At 42.7% G+C, this 18,490-nt stretch overlaps 1 protein-coding gene and 1 long non-coding RNA gene across 4 annotated transcripts; one reads left to right on the top strand and one right to left on the bottom strand.

Moving 5' to 3' along the window:
• Positions 1 to 486: 486 nt before the first annotated feature.
• On the bottom strand, positions 487 to 5,316 carry LOC133265485 (uncharacterized). 2 transcript variants are annotated; one of them, XR_009741965.1, is made up of 3 exons: positions 5,280 to 5,316; positions 2,332 to 2,494; positions 487 to 709 (listed from the first exon to the last, which is right to left on the bottom strand). It is a non-coding gene; the product is annotated as an uncharacterized LOC133265485 (long non-coding RNA). The 2 variants fall into 2 exon arrangements; XR_009741966.1 differs by lacking the exon at positions 5,280 to 5,316 and adding an exon at positions 3,171 to 3,341.
• Positions 5,317 to 6,613: 1,297 nt separating this feature from the next.
• LOC133265456 (A-kinase anchor protein 17B-like) lies at positions 6,614 to 16,133 on the top strand. 2 transcript variants are annotated; one of them, XM_061446000.1, is made up of 5 exons: positions 6,614 to 6,711; positions 10,323 to 10,442; positions 11,942 to 12,178; positions 12,999 to 14,502; positions 15,056 to 16,133. In XM_061446000.1, exons 3-5 carry the CDS (start codon positions 12,089 to 12,091, stop codon positions 15,190 to 15,192), a joined length of 1,731 nt encoding a protein of 576 aa, XP_061301984.1. In that variant the 5' UTR covers positions 6,614 to 6,711; positions 10,323 to 10,442; positions 11,942 to 12,088; the 3' UTR covers positions 15,193 to 16,133. The 2 variants fall into 2 exon arrangements, with proteins under 2 accessions (XP_061301984.1, XP_061301985.1); XM_061446001.1 differs by lacking the exon at positions 6,614 to 6,711 and adding an exon at positions 7,569 to 7,654.
• Positions 16,134 to 18,490: the final 2,357 nt, after the last annotated feature.

Here is an 18,490-nt window from a genome sequence, read left to right as displayed (position 1 = left end):
TGCTGTGCGGGGAGGCCCCGCCCAGGGCGCGCTGTCTGTCTGGAGGCGGAAGGGAAAGGCGGGCGGTGCTGGCATCGCTTCGTTTGGCCCAGCGCTGCCGCCCGGGAGCGCCCCGGCCTTAGGGGCGGCTTGCAGCCGGGCACACAGCTGCCACTGGCACGGTGCTAGGGGCCGGCGAGCCTCGGGCCTGGGCCGTAGCAGCATGGAGGAGAGCCGCAGTGCTCGCTGCTCCTGCGTGTATTCAGACTCACACAGTATTACACCATCATACAATCGTAGAATGGTTTGGGTTGGAAATGACGTATTTGCTTGGTGGGAAGAAAACGGTTAATCGCCATGGAGGAGAAAAAACTGTTTAAAGGAATATTTCAAAACAGCAGTAAATGGATATAAACTTCAACAGTGAATGGGTATAAACTTCTGTATACGTTAATACTGCTTGGAAACAGAAGACTTCTAACCATAAAAGGGTGATATTTGTTCTAGGGGTTTGTGTTTCTTGCTCATCTGCACAAGACAAACCTCAAGATTCTTCCTGAGCACAGTTTTTTTCCACTCAGTCTTCCCATTTCCATTTCTCATTTTTGGCTGAGTTTTTGTGTACATGTTCTGGCTGATAAAATGAATCAGCAGATAATGTTGGCCTTCTGCGGCACAATCTAAACCATGGAAGAGATGGTGGTTGGGGTGAGTTTGCCTGTTATTTTTTCTCTTGTGTAAAGGCACCTGCCAAAATAAAACCAGTCATTAAAATGATAATAATAAACCCAATATTAAATAACAGAGTGTTACTAGCAGGAACTAAGAGTACTAAAAAATAACACTGGAAATTGCATCTTTCCTGACAGCCCAGTCAAATTTACATTGTTTATGCTCTACTTAGTTTCCTGTACCTCACAAGCTAGCACTGCAGAAACAACCAGAGCAAGTGAATCCTCTGAGGGAACTGATTTTCTTTTGCTGCTTTTGTTATTCATATAAAAATATGTTTTTATTATAGTTGGAGACTAAATGTCATTGAACATACATCTTATGCAGGTGAGTCCTTTGTACGAACTACTCTGAAATCACTTTTATTTACTAGAAGATACCTGTGCATTTCTTTATACTTTGTCTTGCATAGTTGCAGTTAATACAGAACAATGTATAGTGTCTTTAAAGTAGCTACTAGATTCCTACACTGGCATCATCCCACATTACTATATGGCTTTTAAGCACTCATGCCATCTTTTAAATGTCTCAGACACCCTTGTAAGGAGAACATCAAGTTCTGGATTGGTTTTGGTGGGGTTTTGGGGTGGGTTTTTTTTTAATCTCTGCAAGTAGTTTGGTCACTATCAATGAGTTGCTTCAGGATAATATAGTTGTGGCTAACATCAGGATCAGGCACAGCACCGAAATCTGCCACACGCTGGTTTTATTAGTAAAGTGGTGTCAGAGCTTGCTGACTCTTTAAATGTCAAATTAAATTCCATTCTGCTCTGACCCTGTCTTCCTCAAACATGTCAGTACCTAACAAGAATGTGTTTAAAGTCTCACAGGAAACTTCTGAGGTCAAGGAGGGAGAATGCACAAAGCTGTCAAAAAACCTACACTTCAGCCCATGCCATCCCCACATACAAGTTAGAAAAGCTCTAGATTTAGCACTACTCAGAGGTGTTCAGTTGCCTCTGCTTTCCAGGACATTTGTTGGAGACTTCCAGGGCAACAAAATGCTCAGGGTCCATTCCTTCACTGGTGGTGGGAGGAAAAGCCACTCCAACGAGCAGTTGCATTGTCCAATGACCAATAGTGAGAATTAGCAGATCTGCCTGTGACAACCCAGGACGTCTGCTACCAAGCCAGAAATAGAACGTTACAGTTCCTTTCCTGTGACTTAATCACAAGCCTGCCCTTCTGTACTAAGAGCAATGCACAGTGCTAGCTGGCTTTGCTGGTTTTAAAGCAGACTTTAGAAAACGGAAGCCACCAAGAAACTTCTTCAATCTCTCCGTGTCTACAACAAAGAGCTCATGCTAGAATTAATGCTGTTGACACACATTCTAACCATAGCTCAGGAATACTATAAACCAAATTATATTAAGAAGAATTGTGTATTCTGGACTTTCTTTATAAAGAAACTGCAGAATGTCCTTGCCTGTCTGGCAGGACAGCTTATGTTATGGAGATTAATTCTCCTAACAGCCAAAACCTACCAAACACCCATGTATATACAAAGTATTTGAGGTAACCTTGTTGTAGATTAAACCCACCATCGTACAGGCTGATTAGAAAGACCTGGCAGGAAAGTTAAACATAGTAAAAACAAAACAAAACAAAACAAAACACCACAAGGTACTTTTTAATATTGCCTTAATGAAATGCAAGTTGAACAGATTTTCCATGCAGCCAGCCAGTGGATGGCAGTATTCAGCCCATCATTCAGGTGTTTCCACATTCAGAAAGTGGTTGTGGAGCTAAGCTACTTCTCATTCAGTAACTGATCATATCAGCTCTAGGGAAAGAATATTTCAGCAGTGCACAGATTAGTTTCATGAGCCAAACTTGCAAAGACAGCTATCTGCAACAAGGAAGGTTGTATCATTGTTATTTATGTAACAAAACTATGCAAGTTTCCTAATGTCCCTTGGAATAGTTCTTGGTGTTCTATTGCAACGTTAAATGCAAGATGGAGGTTTGATTTTTTTCCTATAGATTGTACAATCTAAAGTAGGGAGACAATAGTTTCAATATGGAAAGTCATTTCAGCTTTTAAATTACTTGAGCAGTATGCAGCATCCAGACATAATTCCTGGAATGACATTACCGAACCACAGGCAGAACCATAGCCAAGGTTCTTACTTGCACGTACTTAAACATGCTTCATGCCCAAAGCTTCTTTCAACCCCCCTCCTCCTCAGCCTGTTCCTGAAGCTCCCAGGCAAAGCTTGTTTACATGCATGGGTTGCCAGGCTTCAAATCAAACCCAATTGACATGCAGTCAGTTATGATGGTGCAATATCTGTGTCAACACGCCTGTGAATTAAAGTTGATTTACCTCAAATCCACTTTAGTTAAATTAGAATAAACCCAGAATAAACAAATGAGCTGGTTCTGCAGAGTCCTTTGCACCAGTTTTGCCTAAACTTATTTTCGAAGACATCACATGAGTTGTGCAGGTAGGGTTTCACCTTTCCTTGCTGTTCACTTTTAAGAAGAAAGTTTTTGTAGGAGTAGAGATAATATAGGGTCTGTACAGTCTAGGTAGGTAACAGATGGGATGAAGCCTAGAAGATTGCAGGCCGCTGAGAAAAGTGAAACTATTCTGCAAGAGGGAGATGTGGGATAATTATGCCATTCAATGTCTCAGACATTGTATCTTTTGCATAAACCGAGATAGCTAATACTGGCTCAAAATTGTATCTGCAGAACAACTCTGTATTTTCTCATTGCCTGTATAAACATCCAATCCACTTCTGCAGAAAGGTGCTCAGTCTCCCATATTCTTTTTTCAGCAATGATTTCCACAGTTCATTGTGTAAAAGTGAATCAGTTCCTTCATCCACTGTGTAAAAGTGAATAATCCTTTCATCAGTTTTGGATGCAGACCTCTTAAATAATATGACATAGCACTTCTCAACATGAGAATGTTGCCAGAGTGATCTGCTTAACATCAGCTTTCCCTGTCTCCTTTGCCAGGGGAAATACAACTTGCTCATTTGCAGCATAACTCACTACTCCAGCAATGTGCTCAATCCTAAGAAAAAGGATATTCCACAATTGCAAAACACTTCAGTTTCCAGTAGTTTGCTCTCTGAAATACAGAATATATTTACATATTATTTGCTTAATCACTAGTACAAAATTGTTGGGATTTATTTCTGCAACCAAAAGGCACAGTATGAGTTTTTTTACTTCTCTGTATCGGATAGTACCTCTGGTAGCAGAGGTACCAAGGTGTGATAACATTGGGTTGGAACACATTGTGCTTAAAAAGGAAGACAGCATTCTTATGCCAGTCATAAGCCTAAGAAAATGAAACCAAAAGCCTCAAAACCACTTCACTGGCAACAAGAAAATCATAGGTATTTCTGACAAGAGTTTTAACAGAGCTCTGTACAAAAGAAAAGTTAAACTCATTGTTTGTCATTTCATTATTACAAAATAGTTCCCAATGGAAATAGAAATGGAAATGTACTTTTTGTATAACCCTTCTCATTATAGGAAAAACAAAATATTAACAGCACTGTCTCCTAAACTAGTGGGTGTGTGTCTTATCTTTTATTTCTGTACCCCACTTTCAGATATTGAAACAGCTACCTTAAACTTCTTATTGAAGAGTTAAACCATTGAAGTTTCTCAGCCTATTGCATCTTCAGAAAAACAGCAGATCCAGAGCAGATGGATATAATGACCCTGCAGCTGCAAACTGATCTCAAATTCTACTTTGCCTGTTTGGCTTTGGAAAAATATACATAAAATGGAAAACAAAAAATCCCATAACTTAGAGACAGTATCTTTCAGTTTAACCTCTTGTACCATCAAAACACAGCTTTATATTTTAAGATGAAAATTGCAAACAGATGTCAGTGTATAATAAACTCCTAGAAAACCTTCCCAATTCAAGGAGAACCAACAACTGTGGAGAAGACAACTAGATCCAAAAAAACATTTGTAGGGAAAGGCAGTATCTTTATGGTATCAACTTGTATAGTGAGAAAACACATACACGCTTTTTGCACACAAAGTTGTAACAGAAATAGTCTTGCAGACTAAAGAAACAGGTAACGATTGTTCTCAGATTGTAATTGCATACATAGCAATTAGATCACTTGAGATAAAGAGGTGCTTGGTACACACCTCTGCCGGCAGCCCCAACCTCGTGTGCATCCTACAATCATCGACCATCACAGTTACAGCCGTACTACCACAACAGGCGAAATAAGGTGTCTGTTTCTGAAGTAAAGAAGTACTGCAAAGTGTGGACAGTACCTTCTGCGGTGTGCTGGTGAGGCACTGACACCTGGAGAGCTGCTGCGCTGCAGGGAGCTGAATGCTGTACAACCAAGAGACAGATGTGCTGCATTTCCATTGCTTAAACACGTATGCTAAACCAGGGAAAAGCTGAAATTAATCCTCACACACATACTTCTCATATGAAGTAGTGGTGGATGAGCTACCTTTATTACAAGACAAACATGGTATCATGTCACCGCCTTCACCCTGCCTGAACTAGGCAACTGCTGAGGAAGTAACTGCGGTTTTCTTTACCCAACACAGTGACCACAGGCCAAAGATACCTGGTAGCAGGCAGGCTCCAGTCAAAGGTGGGCATGCAGGGCAGGAAGCCGCTGCCACCTCCTGGGGCTCCACCTTGTCCCGCTTTATGACTCGTTAGGAACACGCGAAGCGCCCACACGCCGCACAGCCGCGCCACCTGCGCCGCCCCTTCCCCGCGCTCTGGCCACTAAGAAATGGCCCCCACGGCGGCAGCGCCCCTCAGGGCTGGGGTCGAGGCGAGCAGCCGGGCCTGGCCCCGCGCCGGGCGGCGGGAGGAGAGGGCGCTGCCGAGCCGCGCCCTAGGGGCGGGTCCGTCGCCGCGCTCCGCCTCGGGGTGGCGGCGGGAAGAGCGCCGGGTGGTCGGGAGCGGTGGTGGTGGCGGCGGCGGCGGCCGGAGGGGTAAGGGGAGCCGGGCCCCTGCGGCCTGCGGGAGTGGGGTGTTGCTGGCGGAGGGCACCCGCCGCTGCTGGAGGCGCCTTAGGGCGGGTGGCCCGGCTCGGTGCCCCGCTCCTTCGGGGGAAGCAGCCGCAGCAGGAGGGTGCTGGGGGGCGCCGGGGAGCGGCCCCTGTGGGGAAGGGGCCGAGGTCGCAGGGCTGCCGGTCACCTCCCTGCCGGGCGGGCCAAGCCCGCGGCCGCTGGGGCTCCGGGGGGTGGAGCGGTTCCCGGCAGCATCCCGGAGCCCGCGGCCCTGCCGTGCTCCCCTCTTGGCTGCCGGGGCTGCGTTGGGAGGAGCGTCACCCCCTCCCTGGGCCGCGGGTTCCTGGGCCCGCGGGTTCCTGGCCTGGTCTCGGGGGTCTGGTGCCGGAGGTCGGGCCTTTTCCCCCCGAGCAGGGGGAGCGCGGCCTTTTGGCGGTGGCGTCCATTGAGATGGGGTTGGTTTGCGTTTTCTTTATCCCCACCTCAAAACGCAGCATGAAGCAGCGGCGTGAGGAGCGTTTGCTTGAAAACGCCCCTTTATTGTGATATTTGCGTGAACAGCAGCACTTCTGATCACCTGTCCTGTTCATTTAATTTTACACAGAGTAAACTGAATAAATTAGTGCTGTCTCTTGAGAAATCTGTTTAAAACTCTTGTTTAAACTTCTCCAAGTGACTCTTTATGGTAAATGCTTTTTCCCCTGTGTGGAAAGCTCTTTCTGCTGCTGTGGATCAGTACATAACACTTGCCACATTGCTGCTTGCTTGTAGGTGCTCTTGCATACCCGCCTCTGTGGAATTAAAGTATTTCCTCTGCCTTAAGCTCCCCTTTGGCTCCGCTGGTGGAGCTGCTCAGGGCTGCGCTGTGTATGAGGGCAGGTAAACAACTGCCTGAGAAGTAACCGGGCTAAATGAGATTTATTTGTGTTTTCTCCAGGTTAGATCTGTTCCCTGACCTGGCTGATGGTGTGGGCTCAGAAACAGTTGTGATGGCCCAGGGCCTGGTATGAGTGACCAGAGGGGGAACTGAAGATGGTAAGAGCTGTTTCAGCTGGTGGTACTGTGAGCAGGTGTGAGGGGCGCCTTTGGATCCAGTTATTGTCACTGTTTGCATTTTGCTCATATGTGCTACATGGTTTTCTCAAAGTGTAATTTTGTTTTGAACTATTCACTTGTGTGACATGTTTTAGGGTGTTCTAAGATAATTCAGTCAATGCAAAAAGGATCATGCAGCTATTTAGAAAAAACATTTTAGGTTTATCCTTGTGGTTTTCTTTAAGCCTACTAAAGGCTTATTGTACATTAGCAGCAGCTTGGGTTGTGGGGATGTTTAAATGATGATTGAAAGTAGCCTTAAAAGAGTCAATTTGCTGTGAATGGTGCTGATCAAATTAGTGCTGTGTGTGCATTTGGGGTTGTTTCGCCTTGGCGAGTGTTAGAATATTACAACAAAAGCTACTTGGGGGCTGAAGGAATGGCTTTCAGTGAAGGAGGGGACAGTGAGTGATCTCTCAAAGAGCTCAAGCTGTATATTTTATGTAAGAAAGGTGACTGAGAGGCACATGGATTATAACATGTAAGAGGAATACATACATACACGTACACACCAAACCTGTAAAAAAGATGTTAAAAGGATGTGAATCTGGTAGAGGAAGGCTTATGACGAAATAGTATCTGGAAGTTGCTTCCATTTCCAACAGCAAAGGAGTAAGGAATGGAACAAATTGCCTATGGCAAGTGGCAGGTTCATACTGTGCCTTCAGCCAGAGTCAGGTTCCTTTCTGGAGGAGGAGCTTCAGTTCAATACAGTTAGCACAGGCCAGAGTAAGTGATCTGATGGCCTGTTGTGGTCCTGATCAGCTTGAATCTGTTCTAAAATACTATGTTATTTTAGGCCCCTGAGATATAGGAAGTTACTGGGTTTCACAGGAATTCCTCAGCAGAGCTGGGAGTTGATCACACATCTGTGGAGTCCCAGGTCAGTACTTTGATTCCCCTTTATCCATTTAAGTAACACCCTTGTTTTGTTTTGTTTTGAGTATGTATCAGGGTTATCAGAGCAGATGATCACAGAAAAAGGCATGCAGGTGGCATGGTACAGTTCAGCCTACAGTTAGCATAGTAAACCATAGTGCAAGGGCAAGTGTGTTCTGATGTTATAACTGTGGCAGAATAGCTAAAAGGAAATAATAATTAGGTAAAGGGGTTGAATGTCAAGTTCCTGGTGGTTTGTCAGTTGGAACAGCTGACTCCAAAGTAAACAGCTTATTAGTATGTCAGGATTGATTCCAAAAGGCCATGCTGCTGAGCAGCCACCCAGTGGATCAGCCAGTAAATAATTCTGTGCTTTGTACACAGTTATGTGATGAGAAATGCATTTCTGATGCTTGAAGAGCTCCTGGCTGTGAAAAAGAGTAGGGAGGAGCAAGGATAATGGTCTGCACTGGCAAACCACTGTAGCTTACTTGGCAACATGAAGACACCTTTGGGCTTACTTTTAGGTGACTTCTTGCAGTAGTAGGAATATGGTTGCAGCCATGGTGGTGTAAGGATGTACGTGAACAAAGATTTGCAAGGGCAGGGTGATATCTGTTGTTTTGATAGAAGCTGTACTTGCAAAACAGAACAAACTTTTGGGTGGGTACACCAGCTGCAGGTTTCAGCATCAGTATCCTGGATGTTTTAACATGCTGCACCTCAGATCTTAGTGTGACAGAAAAAGTGTAGTTGATACATTACAGATAGCTTTAGGAAGCTCTTTACCTTAACTCGCGGTGGGCAGGAAGGGCTCTAGGGGCTACTCATTTTTCCAGTTTTGTAATCAGTACTCTGGGTGTAATTGCTTTGCTTATGTGAGATACTGAAAATGCATCTGTCTGCATACATGGCTGTGTTCAGAAATTAACCCGGAGATACTCAGCCTTTCCTGACAAAGTTGTGGTTAATTCTGAGTGAATTTGGCAATGGTTCCTTAACAGGGACAATTACGTGCTGCAGTCTGTGCTGTACGCTGTTGCTTCCAGTGATTACTGTTTTGTTTTTCTTCTTTCTGTTTAATTACACTAGCTTTTCCTTCAGTACATAAGTGTTGGATATTTTTTTCCTTTATCATTCTGAATAAAGTGTAGTCACCCTCTTTTACCAGACAGCTTCTTCCACTGCACTTGTCTTCCTGTGCAGATTCCTATATTGAAGGCAGACAGATATTTTTATGTAATGGCAGCATAGTTTATAACCTGTGACAACCACCTTATGGACTTTTTTCCATGTTGCTTCAGAGGAAGCTTTAATATGGCACTCCTGAAGTTCTCTATGTATATGTATCTTCTTTTTTTCTCTTTTGGTTTAGTCTGTTATTTATGTTTAAATGGTGGCTAAAAAGAAAGAAAATTACAGCATATGGACAGCATTAAAATATACTAACCTTTATTAGAAACTAGCTGCTGAGATTTTGTGGAAGAAACTGGTGCAGATGGTGGTTTGCCAACTTCTGCTCTTTTTAACTTGAAGTTAGGCCCGAGAAGTCTTTGCTAACAGGGGAAGCTGCTCTGTAAAGTTTGTTGATGCTTAAGCATGTGAGGGGGGAAAAAAACTGTTATGATTATCCTGTCTGTACTGGGTATAGGGATACTGATATATTCATGTACCTGAACTTAAGTCCTTTAATCAAAAAAGAGCATTTTACTGTTTTGATTTCCTGAAAAATTGGTGTGGGTAAGCTTAAAGTTGTAAATATTTCTGGTGTGGTTGGCAGTGAAATTGAGAGATGATCTCTGGAGCTGGTGAAGGCTCCTGGACAGATCCTTGGCTTCTGATTGTTTAACATGAAGTAGGTGCAGCAGCTGCCCTAATTATGTGGTTCTTAGCTAGTAAGGGTTACCCTTTCTTTTCTCTGTACCTTTTTGCTTGAGTATGTTGAGCGATGAACACATTTAAGTGCTATGCATAGCCTGGAATTACAAGAGAAAAGTTGCAATCTGGAAGCTTGATTTCAGCACCTAATAGTTTACCTCTGTAAGTACTTGAGAGGACCCTGGTTTGCTGTTTTTTCACAGCAGGTAATTTCTAAACTGTGACCCGAAAATGCTACCCTCTATGCTGGAAATAATGCTTCGTATTACCTATTTTTTCAGTGTGAATACACCTTGATGCAGTTTGCCTGTTTTCTTTTAGTGTGGTCACAACTGGGCATTTGAAGCCGGTTAAATGCAGTACACATCAACAGAATTTATCAATTTTTAAGCAAGAAGGCAAGGATTTGATCCAAAAGATACTGCTGTAAGAGCTGGTGAACTAGTTTTGGCAGAACTGTCTGAGTCCTGCAGACAGGAATGGTCTGCTGAACATACTGAACTTTGAGTCCCCTGAAGAGCTTGCCAGGAACATGTTTGGTATGATGTCAGATTGTGAGCTACTTATGTCACAGCATGAGGAGACATTTGGAAGCAGGGTGTTTGAGCTCGATTGCCAATTCAGTGTCCAGAAGAGGTGTTCTAGTATGTCAGGGTGGAGAGAGGTATTCTCATGAGTGCAGTAGTATTTTGGTAGCAGGCTGGGGTGTCTCATTTGCTCAGCAGGTTGTCTGTGTTTGTATAAACACATGGCAAGCTGGAATGCTAAGTCTGATTCTGCTTCTTCTGTGACAGGTGACTTTTGGTACCAGGCATTTTAGTGAAGGAGCCATAAGAAAGAGAAGCCTGGAAAAACTAAAGCTGCAAGAACAGGAGCACGTTCGGAAAAGGGGGGAAAAGACACGGGGTTGAAAGGTGAGAGTGTGTTTTCAGAGGCTGTCCCATTTTCTTGAGATTTGTTACACTATCTTATGCCAAGTAAAATCCAGGAGTGGCCACTGTAAAAAATCAGGCTTTGAGGAAATGGGAGTTGGAGAACTTGAAGTGATACTATACAGTTTTTAAATGTATTCCTGTTGGAAACAAAAGTATTATAATGATTGTGTGTGTAAGGCATCAGATGGAGGGGTCTGGCTTATGAGGAAGGTTGGACTAGGGACACCCTGAGGTCCCTTTCGGTCTGGGTTGTTCTGTGATTCTGTGGGCCTGGAGTGAGATCAGAGAGCTTTTGCTCTCAAGTTGCCCATAGGCATGATTGCTGAAGATTCTGCATGTGGGCCGTTTGTATTGCTCTATGCTGCAACACCACAAATGAATGTCTTTATGTCCTGAAGAAAAATGAGCATGATGTACATTTCTAGGTGCCTCCCAGCTGACCTGAAGGTCCAAACTTCCAAAAAATACTTTTAAACACTTTTATTGCGTGAACACTTTGTTCTTTGAATTTTCTGGAGTTTTCTGTGGTGTAGCATGTTGATTGTTTGGTAGATCTGCTTTCTCCAGGGTAAGGTTTCCAGACAGTAGTGACAGCTTGTCATGGTTTAACCCCAGCTGGCAACTAAGTCCTGCAACAGCCACTGGCTTCTTCCCCCCACAGTGTGGTGGGGGAGAGAATTGGAAGGGCAAAAAATGAGAAAACTCCTACTTGAGAAAGACAGTTTAATGGGTACAGCAAAAGCTGCACTCAGGCAAAGCCAGAGAAGGAATTCATTCATCACTTCCCATGGTCAGGCAGGTGTTCAGCCATCCCCAGAACAGCAGGGCTCTGTCACACATAACAGTGACTTGGGAAGACAAACACCATCACTCCCAATGTCCCCCCTTCTTCCTTCTCCCCCAGCTTCCCATGCTGAGCATGATGCCACATGGTCTGGGATATCCCTGGGGTCAGTCAGGGTCAGCTGTTCCACTGTGTCCCCTCCCAGGTCCTGATGCACCCCCAGCCTCCTTGCTGGTGGGGTTGGGTGAGGAGCAGAAAAGGCCTTGACCCTGTGTAAGTGCTGCTCAGCAGTAATGGACATGTAATATCTCTTAAATGGGACCCTCATGTTAATCTGTAGGGGAATTTGTTAATTTAAGAACTGCATTCAGATGATTAATTTTTAGGTGTGTCCTTGGAGACAAAAGTTGATGTGACTCTTGTCCTGGCAATGCTTATAAAGAAAACTGTAGAATACAAACCGTTTGAAGAGGCAAAGAACTTTCTAAATGTGTGCTCGCTTGGATGCATGTCATCTATGTGCCATGTTTTTTTAAGCGTGTTAATTTAACAAACAAGATTCCTTATTAGCCACATGTGGATTCTTGGTGACTGGTTGCTTATTATTAGCTCTTCAAACACCTGCATCCAATTCCCAGGATTCAGATTGTAAACCAAGTGTCATCTAAATTGTCCCATATTGATAATTACCTAGAAAAACACGTGGTGATGAAAAGAAGTTCGAGAGAGGAAAAAGAAAGCTAAGCTCAAGAGGAGAGAAGAGAGGCAGATAGATGGAGATGAGAAACATCCCCCAAAGCAGCAGAAGGTACCAGCTGAAGAACAGCAGTGGCCAGAGAATATGCCTGAATGGGAAGAAAGGAAATCCCTGCTAGCTCAGAGAAGAGTGGAGGCTGTCAGACTGCTTACAGTGCTGTTAAGCCATGTGAAAGTAAGATTATTTTAAAATGTATTTTAAATTTTGGAGGGTATTTATTAAAGCTTGAATAATTCACTAGACATTTGATGTCTTGATACTGATATGAATGCCTTGGGACTGACTGAAAACTCAGAAGGCTTGAGGGCTAAGTTTTGTGACAATCTGCTCTCAGTCTTGCCCCAAGAGCAAAGTTAGTGCATTTCCACCCAGAAACATTGCCTTTGATGCTTGTTCCAGGTCTTGTCATTACTCAAGAAAAATAGGTCTGGAAGGGCTATATCAGCTCTGTTAGACCTGATCCAGCATTACAAACAAGTTGTTTTGGGGTGGGGATGCAAACGATGGTATCACTGTTGTTTTGGTCTCAGTTCTACAAGTGACACAAAGTGACACAGATTACACCAGCTGTATTTCTGAAGGACTTTTGTGGCCGACACTAAGCTGTCAGTTTTATTTCAGTTTGATTCAGGTAACATCCTGAGAAAGTCAGCAGAGGAATGATAAAAATGTGAGTGTTTTGCACACAGATTCATGTTTGAATTTTAGTGCTCTGGGCTAAAAGTTTTAAGTGAAAACAGGTGTTTTCATTTCTCAGGGTTGCTAACATGGCTTTGTCTTCATTATTTGCAAAGAAAAATTTGCTTGCAGCTTTTAACAAGTGTATGTTTTCCTCAATTCTTAAAGATTTCTGAAAGCTTATAACTTACTAAGAGTTGAAGTCAGAGGCTACCCTTGCCATTCTACATGAGTTTAGGGCCCATAACATCTGACATTGGCCTTCTTAATGGTGAAGGTGATGTGTAAATAAACTTCTATTTTCTTGGTTTCGCAGTTGGCAAGTCAAAAAGTGGATCCTTCATGGGGCGTAAGGAAGGACGATTCCTTCTCTGAAACAGCATTAACAGACATACATCAGGAACTGATTAACTCCCATTATCATACGCACAAAGAGTTGAAACATAAGGAGGAGTTTAAGTGCCCGCTAATCCTAAAAGGTAGCAGCTTATGTAGCGAGGAAGGAGATGTGAGTAACTTCCATGCATCTACTTGTCATATAGTCAGGACGATTTTAAATGACCCTTCTCCAGCCCCACGTTCTGACGGACAGCCTGGCAGAGATGCGTGCAACTCCTTTGGCTGTGGATCTTTGCTGATTACAGTTACGCAAGACCGCAGGGTCATCCAGCCTCTCGATGGAAGGGACTGCCCAGCACTGAATGTAGCTCACACACAGACAGTGTCTGAAGACTCTTGCAAAAAGCAAAAGGTTTACGAGACTGATGAGTTCATCCATTATTTACTAAACTACTATCAGACTCCGCACTATGCACGTGTTTGCTTAGAGCCAAAAAATACTGCGCACAAGTCCTGGTGGAAGAGAGTGGTATCTGGTGGTGGTAGTGCTTTTGACATCAGCTTGAGTAGCAAACATGGTCAGCACTTCAGAGAAGTGAGTCCTGTACAAAATCTCAGCAAGAGAAATTGTAGTAGTGGTGATAATGGTAGACTGGTGATTGCTGTTGGGGAGCTTGAGTCAATGAACACAGTGTTAGAAAACAAGGCCTGTGGGGGCAGGCTTGCAAAAGAGTTGCAAGGGCAGAGGAATGACTTGCTCACTGTTGGTAACTTACCCTATGCTGAACTGAATCATTCTTTGGATTGCACTGCTGTTACTCATGATAAGGAATTCAAACAAGAAGATGGTAGTGATGAAGGTACTGTACCATACAAAATATGTAGATGTGCTTGCAAATTAAAGGATTTGTTGGAAGAGATCAGTGATCCTGACTACTTTAGAGAGGCAAGTAGCAGCTCAGTGAAGAGAACAGAAAGAAGGTGTGAAGAAATTTACAGCAATTGCAATAGAGGGTGCTTACCTGCAAGAGCTGGGGAAAGCAAATTACTGGTTTACCTTAAAAATGTAACTCTGGAAGGTCAAGAGACGGAAAGCAGCAAATGTAGCTTCTGTTCTAATTCTGTCCATCAGGGCCTGGCAAGGCAGTGTGAGCATAAGCTTAAGAAGTCGTGCAAGAGATCTAGTAGTAAATTGAGGCATGAAGGACAGAAAAGCAAGATACAGTCCAGGGAAGAGGAGAGGAATGCTCGCAAAATGAAGAAAAAGAGAAAAAAGCTTTCTTCTAATCTTTTATCTGATGAATGTGGCTTTTCAGAGACGGACAGTTGTGTGCAGCTGGAGTCGCTCAGAAAGATACAAGGAAAATGTAAGAAAATGTTGCACAAAAAAGTGAAATTCAAGACCCTTCACACCACCATGGCAGCACCAGATGTTACCCCTTGTGATGGCTCACTACTGCAGGAGACCCTCCAGAGAACAGGTGAGAAAGAGGAACACCAGAGCTAAGGTGCCTGAATATAACAGGTCTCTGGCAGGTGGGGTAACCTGCCAGTTCTTACAGTGGTGACTGGTGGTTTTAAAAAGCATTACGAAGTACAAACATGGGATAAAAAATAAAAGTGCAACTTCTCTCAAGCTAGAACACTACACATAGGTGTAGTTGAAGAGCAGCATTCATCCTATTAATGGGATAGCAAAGTGTCTGTCATGGGCAGATGCGTGGTTCTGGTGTTAATAACAACATGTGTGCTAACAATTCAACATGCTTTAGACAGCTAAAAACATTTTTGGGCAGCTCAATATGTGGTACAGCTGGGTGGGAATTACTGTCTAAAGCTACTGACTCTATATATAGGTAGTCATCTGATGTTCATTCAGGATTGCTACATTTCTGGCTATTGTTGCAGCCTTTTCACAATTTACTATGCTTTCAGTTTGTTGGCAGATACTTTACAGCTCTCTCCCCATACCCTTTCTCTCACCAACCTTTGACAAACTATTTTCAAGTAACTTTTCCATATACTTATCTACAGGAGATGAGAGGAGATTAATGTTGAGAAAAGAGATGGATGCAGATGTCAGAGGATGCCCTCTATTTCCTCTTGAGATAATTCAGACAGACCCCTGCTCAGATACTTTCTGTGGAGCAGAGCCCAGAAGAGGATGCTGAACAGCTACTATGTAACAGCTCTTAAGTTTTTATATACAAGTGGGAGAAGAAAGACCTTTGATTAAAAGGTACATGAAATAGTGGGGGGGTTTGTTGCTTAGGTGATTTCTTTGGTTAGAATATCTGACTGGTGTAGTGAGTGTCACAGAACAAGAACTTGTTTTTGCCTTTTGGGTAACAGGACCAAAACTTTCCCTAGGGCCAGACAAACTTTCATGGACCAGTTGCTAAGAATTTGAAAGGATACAGATTGAGATCTCGGGTTGTTAAACTCTGATTAAATGTAGAGAACCGTGTAAATACACGGTAAAGTTACGGTATTTCAAAATAAGGAGGAAAAGACATAGCTATATAAATCTAGAGCAAGCATATGAAGTGCCTCCTCAATCAGATTGTTAAAATGGTGGGACTGGAAGGTGTGGGTGACATTTATTCTCAATTGTGTAAAATAATAGATCCCATAAACCCACCCTGGAAAAATGCTTGTTTTCCATTCAGAATTCTAGAGGTGTTTCTGCAAGTTTGCTGGTCCCTGGGAGGAACCCAACAAGTTTCATGAGATTTCGAAGGCACACCCAGTAAGACTGCTTTTTAGTATGACTTTGCTTACAAGTAATTTCAGAGGAATTGTGAAATGTTGACGGACTTGTGCTGCATGTGGGTAAAAATGTGAAAATGCAGTCCTAGGGGCTTGAGTTATATCTCTATTTATTCAGCTGGCTATGTTTAGAAGACAGACTCTATTGCTTTTGGACAAAGTCTCTTAGCAAGACGTAGAAGACTAATTCTAAGTTAAATACGTTGATTATTTCAGCTTTCATTTTACTATGCTTTATTTATTACATGTCAGTATACTAAATTAATGTGATAATGTTGCCTTCGTTACCTAGAATCTTACCCATGTTTGTAACTTCTGCTCTAATAAATAGTAATAATAACAAGTTATACTGTAATTGTTCGTGGTAGTTAGGTTTCCCCCAGTGTTCAGTACTGGTGATTCCCACAGGCTTCTTAAGCTGGGTTTTATCAGTCTTCTCTGTTCACATGTTCAGATGTTGAGTGCCTTTTCAGGGTCATGAATGACAAATGGTTGCTGCTCAAAGTACTGTTAATCTATTACTTTTATCTAAAAAAAATGTTATTTTCTTGACAGAAATATTTTGACTATTTTGGAGAACATTTATGCTCCTCTGAAGTCTCCTTTTTAGTATTTTATACAGTTATAAGAAGACCAACTATTGTATGTTGAGTGTGTACAATGTTGCAGTTGCACTGGTGTGACATAACCAAGGGTGGTTTTTCTCTATGCAATATCTGTGGAGTGAAGATGACAAAACTCCCCCCTCTGTCAGTCTATAAGCAGTTCTGTGTCCATGGCTCCCCTGTTCCCATGAGCCAGACCTTTCCATTACATGTGAGGAAGTACTTCTTTCTCTTAGGCTGGGCAGCCTAACCGATTTCACTGGGTGTAAATTCCCAGTGCTTTATCAACATGTTGTCACAATATTCAATAACAAATACACCAGTTCTGTAATTGCTTCTGGCATTCACTTATATTGACCTGAAACTGATAAAGTGAGTCATCTCTCCAAGTCCTCATTCCTTGTAAAACTTTCATTGTAAATAAACTACATGTGCATTTTGAAGTGTGAGACACCATTGTAATCTTCATAGTGAAACAGAACTTTTTTTCCTATTTGCTTACAGGTATAGTTATTTAGAGCCTGTTTTCGGGTGGTTTACTATTAATTCCTTACATTTCCTATCAACACACTTAATTTGAGCCACATCCTTTCATATGCTGGATTGTTCAGTATAATTTAATTATCCTGAAGGCTAATCTTTAAAGATACATGTAACAGCTTGCTTTAAAACTCTTGGAATGTATAGCTTTGCCGCTTAAATTTCAGTTGTTACAGGAATAAATCACGATGTTACTCAATTGGAATGTTTAATAGGCAAAAAGATGCATTAAAAGCAGAATTTGTATAGCTCAGCAGTAGAAATGTGCAACACTGCTGGCGTAATTTGACACCTTTCAGTTTGAGCTTGGTGGGTGCTGTTGTACTGAGCTGGTGTTTCAAGAGGTTGGGGTTTTGATGGAAACACTGTTTACTCTGACATGTATGAAGTAGTGCACTAAGACTGTGGATCCTGCAATCAAACCTGACCTCTGTACAGACTAATGAAAATACTTCCTTACAGATCTAGTGAGAACCGAAGTCTTCTCAAGGGAGCTCTCTGAAGTGAGCTTTGTTATCAGAACACACGGCCTGTTGGCTGTACCTTCTGCTGAATCCTGAAGTCACAGTCCTACAGGCTGCTTTTAAAGTAGAAATACACAGTGCTCATCATTATATCAGTCCATCTGCTTGAAATACAAGAGTGCAGCAATGATGAGACAATGCCCTTAATCCAGAGATTCCAGGCAATGAATAAAAATGCCTCACCTTTTGTAAAACCTGTTACATAACTCCCAAACATTCATTACTAAGCTGCTTTTTGTTTAACTGAAACAGCATGAAGTAAGAGCCAATAAGGACGATTAAGAGCAGGTAGAGTCTCGATAAAAGGATATCTGAATTTTACAAAGCAGTTGACAGTATGACAGAACTGGTTGGACATGAGGTACTGCTCAGTTGTTCTGACTTGCCCTGGAGCTCCTCAAGTACGGCCTTGTGGCACTTAGGTAACGGATGTTCAGACGCTTCAGCAGCAGCCTCTGCTCTTAGTTGGTCATCTTGTCCTGCTTGGTTAATGATGTACAGTCTGATAAGCTACCTGGCACAGGTCTTTCTGCTTAGTCATTGCAGCTGGTCACTGCTGAGGGAAGGGATCAGGTTGCAATGAACAAAGAGCAAAAGAGAAGCTAAAACCCAGTCCTTGTCTCCAGAACACTAGAAGAAAATAAAATCTGTGAGTCACACTGCTTTTGTGACTCACTTTTTCCCCTTTCATAACAAATTCTCTTTGTTTTCTCTGAAAAATTATTGGTCTTACCAAAGTGTAAGACTTCCTTCCCAGGAGGCACAGATGCTTAACATTAAGCTTTGTCTTGTGTTACTGCTTGTTTTCTGTGTAGTTCTTATTTATTACTGTTGTTCTTTGTGATGCATCATGTTGTAACATAAAGATTAATACTTCAAGTAGCATTCAGTTCCTCAGGATATGTTATGGACTAACTTAAAGAGTCAGATGGTTGCGTCTGCTGAAGGGTAGGTTATAGCCTAGCCTAGGTCCACTATGACAGCCTTCCAAAGCTCAAGCTTTGTGCAGTGTTAACAATTACTTGGGCCTT

This window comes from Pezoporus flaviventris, unplaced genomic scaffold (genome assembly GCF_033815535.1).
Source record: "Pezoporus flaviventris isolate CSIRO_AGI_PZ_B2104156 unplaced genomic scaffold, CSIRO_AGI_Pfla_v1 ptg000005l, whole genome shotgun sequence".
Classification (NCBI taxonomy): Eukaryota; Metazoa; Chordata; class Aves; order Psittaciformes; family Psittacidae; genus Pezoporus; species Pezoporus flaviventris.
Note: the sequence above shows the minus strand (reverse complement) of the source record. Positions and strands in the feature narration are given on the sequence as shown.